Raw genomic sequence first — 7,105 nt, forward strand, 5'->3', positions numbered from 1 at the left:
TAAAAAAAAAAAATTTTTTTTGAAAAACTTAGGGGTATTTTTTTTTTTTTTTTTTTTTTTAATGATGGTGCAACCAATTAGGTTTAGGGGGCAGTTACATTTTCAGATAGAGCCAAGTTGGTTTGGAAAGATTCGTTTTTGTCCAACGATCAAAATTTCATAATGTTTAGAAACATTTACATGTTATTATGAAAAGTGAAGAACTCTGTAAGTAGGCAAAGAGTTTCACAGCACTATCAGTGTATGTATTTTAGTTCAACAAGCTGATGATGTGAAAGTTGTATAAGCTTCTGCAGCATTAACGAGCATCTCAAATTGGATTGTTGAGAAATGTTAGTGACATTTTTTTTTTTTAACTACTGACATTACATGTCATGCCATTTTTATCCCATTTAGACACAAGTACAACTACAAAAGTAAGTGTGATATCAAATCGAAGCTTCTAACTGCAGATTTCATAGTATATTAATGTCAAGTAAGTCCCCATTGAAACGGGTCTTCAAGAGAAAAAGGTTGCTGCTTTTTCTGAGCACTGACAGTATATTTCGAAGACCTTTGGGGGGATAATTATCATAACTTCCTAAAGCAATTTTACCTTTTGAAACATTTTATCTTCCAAAGACCATATGCGAGTTCTATTCAAATGAGCCATCAAGGGAAGTGTTTTCAAATGCAACATTTTACTGCAGTCTGCGCACACAGTGCATGTGGCATACTTTGCATTGTGTAGAGAGAATAATATTTAGATTTTGTAATAAAATGCACACTGAGCAGGTTAAACTTAGTCCTAACTCTGAGCCTGAAATGCACGTAAACATTTTGACATATAAATGATTAAAACTTCTCTCACAGCAATTGAGGACAAAGATCTGCAGTACATTATGTGCACTTACAGCTGAATCAGAACCATTCTGTTTTTGTCATTTAAAATAATGGAGTCCTTCAACAGCCAAGCCTCTATATAAATGGTTGAGGGTATAGCTTTTAAAAAAAAAGTGTGAAGAGTACATTTGCATTCATCTTAAGCTGTGAGGAATACATTTTTTCCAAGTCTGCCCCTCATACATTTAAAATAAGTCTTTCACTTAAAGGCATAGAAATGTTGTGCTTTGGATTTTTTACTTTTTGAGTTTCCTACAGAGACCGAGTGAAGAAAAACAAATGTTCACTTAACTTTAAGAAGAGTCAAGTGAAGTTTTACATAATTGGAAGATCATTCTAAGTGCTATTTATTTGCAGAAATGTATACAACCACTGGTTATAAATGACCATGGTCCATCTGAACACAATAATCAGTAACATTTTACTGATTGAAAAGCTTCATCAAGATTGTGAGTGATTCTTTTTTGTACGCGTGTTTTCAGAACTGTACTAGCATCAGTTGTACTCAAACAGCTACATTCCCGTCACAAGTCACATGGGATACCTTTCTTAGCTAAAAACAATAGGTAAAAACAATGTTGTCAATGTCATAATATCACATGAGTGGGCAACAATTAAACACGTCATTGTGTCTTCAAGCACTTTACTTGGCATGCCAATGATGTGAGTGACCATTCAGAAAGACACTCAAATGATTTATCCAGATCTGATGAGAGTAGTTAAAAGATACATATTGAAATAGGGGCAAATGAGTACTTAATACTTTTTAAACAGATTGTTAAATTTTGCCCTAATTGACTGTTATCAATAAATTTATATTTTTTTCACAAGTCAGTATTTCGTTAATTGTGACAGCAGCAAAATGTAGTCAGTGTTTAATTCCAAATATATGATGGTAGAAAGAAAAAAAAACAAAACAAAAAAAAAAAACTTAGTAACAATTTTACTTTAGTTATTTTACCTTTTCATATTTTGCCTCTCTCTTTTTTGAGTGCGTTCCTGAAGATGTTACTTTTAAATTGTTGAGGGTTTTCTTTTTTTTGTATACTATATTAACGCTACTTGTCTTCTATCACATCTAATATGTCATTCTCCCCAAAAAACATCTTTAGCAAGAATAAGGATCTAAGATACATTTTTATATATGTATATATTTTACAGTGAGAAAAACAGTGCATGAAGTATTCTGAATATTTGCAGAAAGGCATTGATTTTACAATTTAGACCTAAGATATATTATATGCAGTCTAACAGTCTAGCCTATATACAATTACACAATGCAGAGCTTAAAAAAAGAGAGTGGTTTATCTTGATAATCACATCTTTTAAATGCAGTTGCCAAAGTAATCACTGTTAGCTGCCTTCATGCATCATCCTCAGAGCCCAAGATAAGATAAGAGATTAAATTTAGCCTTGGATAACTAAGATGCTTAACTTTTGTACCAAAATAAAACTATGCCCATCTATCAAAAGAATTTATTGTTTTCATCATTGATCCAGCTACTGACTTGCCAACATGCCTGAACAGGTAGGATTTGGAAACTAAACTGTGTATTTCATGAAAAGGCAAAATTTTGCTGTTGGTCTATGAAGCAATAAATGTTTGTAGAGAGAAATACATTTCTCAGTTTCTTGTCAAATTTGATTCATGTGGTCTCATCAGGCCATCTAAACCTTGCTGATGAAGTGTTTCCAGGACCGGACCTTTTGGGACAGCATTTTATTTCTATCCTCCTCGGCTCTGGGACAAACTCCCTCAAACTCTAACATATTCAGAAACAGTTAGTTGCTGAACTGAACTGAAAACGCTATTCTTTTTCTGCATTTTTTTCTCACTTATTAACTATTTGGCTGGTCACTGATAAGTGATGAAGCATGACAACATTATATTACAGTTCTACACATTTCTGTTTATGTAATGCTTTTAGAATCTTTTTCATTTTACAAACATGATACATTAATTTAAATAAATCACTATGTATTGTCATATTCATGATTAGTGGTAAATAAATACATTGCTAGTCCTTCAATTACAAAGAACTTCATTGCACTTCAAAGAAATTTAATCTAACCCTATTATAATTTGTATTTAATAATTAATTTCAAACTGTTTTTTTTATTTTTTATTTATTAAATAAAACAAGTAACCAATGGGACAAGAGAAAGCATGTGCATAACCAAGAACAAAATAATTAACTTACCAAAAATTTTCTGTTTTAAAAGGAGTAGGAGGAACTGAACTCTTATTTAATCACCCCATTGTATGCATAATGCATTCAGATGATTTTGGTTATTGATGAATAATATAAAAATTAAGTTAGAACTGACTTATCAACACAATAATAAATAGCTTCTAATTTTATGCTTCTTTGTATATCAATTACAAAGTAAAACACCTTGAGCCTCAGTTTATATGAATGCCTTGAAAATGTTATAAAGTCAGAGGTATTAGAATACAATGTGGTGCAGCACTATCCCGTCTTTTGTGTCCCAGCCTTTTGTGAACTAGAATGATTCATAGGTCAATTTTAAGTGGCTTAAACAAAATTGCTAAAAAATATGTACAGGGGCTTGAGAACATGGGGAAAAAAACAGCTAGAGTTGCTAATAGAACTGTATACTGCAGGCAGATGCCAGATACAACGATCATGAATGAGAAGAGTCAACATGCTGCCCAATATATATATATATATATATATATATATATATATATATATATATATATATATATATATAATGTGTTAATAGTGCACAGCAGCGCGTTTTGGGCTCAAAAGGAAGAGCTTGCCCAGGGAACAATTCCTGCAGGAACCACAACTGCGTATATTGCAGGCTTATCAGGTTAGGCACAATGATTAATCGTGATTAATCACAATGCCAGAGTGTGATTAATCTGATTATATTTTTTAATTGATTGACAGCATTAATATAATAGGGCAGTATGATGCACTAAAGTTTTGTTTTTCTGTTATAAAATATGCATTTACCTGCAGTCACGATTTTTTTAAATGTGTATATGATCTGACCTCCAGGTCATAAAATTGTTTGTCTCAAGCGTACACTGACAAATTGGATTCACATGCACAAGATTTGGATGTGTTTAAATTAACACCAAACCATAGAATTTAAAAAGGGCATTTTTTTTTTTTTTTTTTTTGCTACAGTAAACCTTGCACTTAAAGCAGATTATATTGTCTGTTTAGGATGACTGTAGGTGAGGATTTCTGCTTATTTTCCATGCTCTCATGTGATTTGCTGTAGTTTGGTTTCTCAGACACTTGGAGCAATAAATTGCTTTCAAACTAATTAAATGAGCTTCACTGACAATGATACAGTTAGAAAAAAAAATATTCAGCAGAGCACGGTCGCATTTACTCAGTCTAATCAAATAGGGATAAGGTGGGGGGGGGGTATGTTTATTTGTAGGCATTTACGTTTACTATTTTAGTTTTCAAAAATTCTCCAAGACTCACCTATTATTTTTGCTTTCCCAGATAAGCTGTACAAAATGTTTTCATCAAAACATGCAAATTTGGAACAGAAAAGTCAATCCCCTGCTAACCACCCATTATTTGTTAAAAGAAATATATATATATATATATATATACATATATATATGTTTAGGTAATTGTGGGAATACTTTTAATCCTTTCCCTGAATAATTCAAACAAGTAAACCTCTCTTACCTCCCAGGGTGGCTGAGATGAGAATGTGGGTTCCATATTTCTTAATGATAGTATCAATAAACTGCTGAGTGGTGGGTCTTCGGCCCAGCAAGCGTACGCTGCGCTGGAACTCAGGCATGAGTGGCACGGGGTTCCGGATGAGGTCCCTTCTCTCGATAGCAGTATTTCTCACCTTCCAACGTGCAAATTCCCTGATGAGTTAAAAGAAAAAAACAACTGCTCTCATGTAAATTGTCTAGTAAGTTCACACACAAAAACACTGATTTGAATTAAATATTAAACAAAAAGACTAAAGACCTACACCTCGCATTTTTAAAATATCTATTAAAATGTTTTGCAGTATTTTGTGTTTTCTTTGTTTCATATCACTTCTTAAAACTGATGTTGCTTTTGTTGTAATATCACCATCATTCTGCCCTATTTAACAGGATGTGCGTTCATAGAAAAACAAAAAATCTCAATAGTATTCTCTATTATGCACGCCTATTCCGTTACAACAATAAACCAGACAAGCCTATGAGCATTTTAGCAGAGTATCAAAAAACCAAAGGCAAAATTGCTCCCTTATCTGCTGTTTCTTTACATATTGCATTGTAAAAATATATTGTATTTTGCAGAAAGAAACTTTCAAATAGTGCTCCAAAAGTTCTTTGGTGGAGTTTTATGTTTGTTGCCAAGTTCCCAAGAAAGTGTGTAACACTTTTTTAAGTACACATTAGACATTACAGACATCGTTCAGTGTGACAGTTAAGAAAAAAATACAATGATTTTTAATTGAACATTTTTGAAAACTAGACATTATTTGTCTTCCATTTCACAATTATTAATCAGTGTTTGTTGTTCCTGTGATGGACTGGTGACCGGTCCACGTTGTACCCCGTCTCTCACCCTTTGACAGATGGAGATAAGCACCAGCACTCCTCCCAACCCACACACAGGGTGTAGGAAAATGGATGAATGAATGTTTGCTGTTCGATCACATAAAATCTCAGTAAAATATCTTAAGCTTAGTGTTTGTGACATGACATAATAGAACAAAATTCAATTTATTTTGCTCATAACCAACCAACCATTCAAATTGTTACAAAACAGTACAAAACTGTAATTTTGTCAAAATAGACCTCTGCTCCGAGAAAGTTAGATTGTTTTGTTGTTTTGTTTTTGTGAAAAATTACAGTTTCATTTCAGTTATTTAAAGGTACTGGAAAATTCACTAAAAATTCACATAACTCACTAATTATTGATGGAACAAAAAGTGAATGAATCCGAATTGCTTATATGATTTTATATCTCATATTTTGAGATATTAAGGAATGTTTTTTTAAGTGTGTGAATGGTGAGATTAATTATGGCAAGTGTCTGACCTTAAAGTGCATTAAAATCTCCACTGGATAGGAAACATCCAAAGGGCATCATAATCTCTATAACTTAATCCTAAAAGCCTGCTCTAATTAAAATTGGAGCTGTGTTTATTAAATAAATAGGTAAACCCACTCTATGAAAAGAAAAGGAACCCCACAAACAAATGGAAATGAAAAAAAAAATACAATAAAAATACAAGTGCAGATGCTGGAGTTATTCCAAGCTGCTTTTTAAGAAGATTTTTCGAATTCTTTTAGCTGGATTTTAATCGCCCAAAAGGATTTTTTTTTTTTTTTTTAATCAGTCTTAGGAAAGATGAAATGGAGGATTGTTTCCTTTCAGCGGAAAAAAAACAACAACAAAGAAACAACTGTGCATGCACAAACTAAGTTCTTTGTAGGCCAAATGTAGAGATGCTGCTCAATCAACCAATCAATCAAGAAAAAAAGAGGAAGATAGATGTATGGGTATACATTAAATAGATTGGATCCTTGTCTAATTGTTTAGATTTTCTTTTAAAATATATATGTTTGGTTGTCTTTATGTGAAATCAGTTGCCGAAATCCGGCTTTCTTGCTTCTACTTGGAGTTACCATGACAGCTAGAAAAGACAAAGATGTATTTCAGAAGCAAATAAAGCATTATCATGAACATTGTTGTCTTCCAAATAAAATGGACTTTTAAGTTTTCATGGATTTCCAAACAATGCTGAATTAAGAATACGGTGGCTTGTAAATATTCCTCGCGACAAGTTAAAGCTAACGGCGCACAACAAAGTTTGCATCCTTCACTTCTCCCCCTTTACTTGGTCTCTGTTTGACACTAACGACAACAAAAAAATAAAATAAAATAAACACAAAATAAGGTAAAACATTGTCCGTTAGAATGAATTAAAATGTTTAGATATTTAAATAGCAATTTTTGATAATGAAAATGTGCAAGAATATTATCCACTAGCATAAGCTAAAGTTAATGTTAGCCACAAAGTTTAAAGAAAGTAAAACTCACCATCGTGTTTGTGAATGTATAACGAGCCGTACATCTTAAAACCTTTCTCCAGCTTACTTGTTGGGGCTTTGGATCGAGGTACATCATTAACTGTTACCTTAGGCCAGTGGTTCCCAAACTTTTTCTTCTGCGCCCCCCCAGTGGTTTCCAAACATTTTCTGCGCCCC

The 7,105-nt window shown here is 32.8% G+C and overlaps 1 protein-coding gene across 1 annotated transcript in view; it reads right to left on the reverse strand.

The window, feature by feature from the left end:
* The window catches only part of brinp1 (bone morphogenetic protein/retinoic acid inducible neural-specific 1), a 61,959-nt gene extending 57,171 nt beyond the window's left edge, over positions 1–4,788 (reverse strand). The window contains exon 1 of the mRNA XM_015046172.1: positions 4,569–4,788. Coding sequence (XP_014901658.1) covers positions 4,569–4,686 — 118 coding nt within the window. The 5' untranslated portion in view covers positions 4,687–4,788. The remainder of the gene's footprint in view (positions 1–4,568) is intronic.
* Between the last annotated feature and the right edge of the window lie 2,317 nt (positions 4,789–7,105).

Source organism: Poecilia latipinna, unplaced genomic scaffold (genome assembly GCF_001443285.1).
Source record: "Poecilia latipinna isolate Pla-1442-1.1 unplaced genomic scaffold, P_latipinna-1.0 Scaffold767, whole genome shotgun sequence".
In the NCBI taxonomy this organism is placed as follows: domain Eukaryota; kingdom Metazoa; phylum Chordata; class Actinopteri; order Cyprinodontiformes; family Poeciliidae; genus Poecilia; species Poecilia latipinna.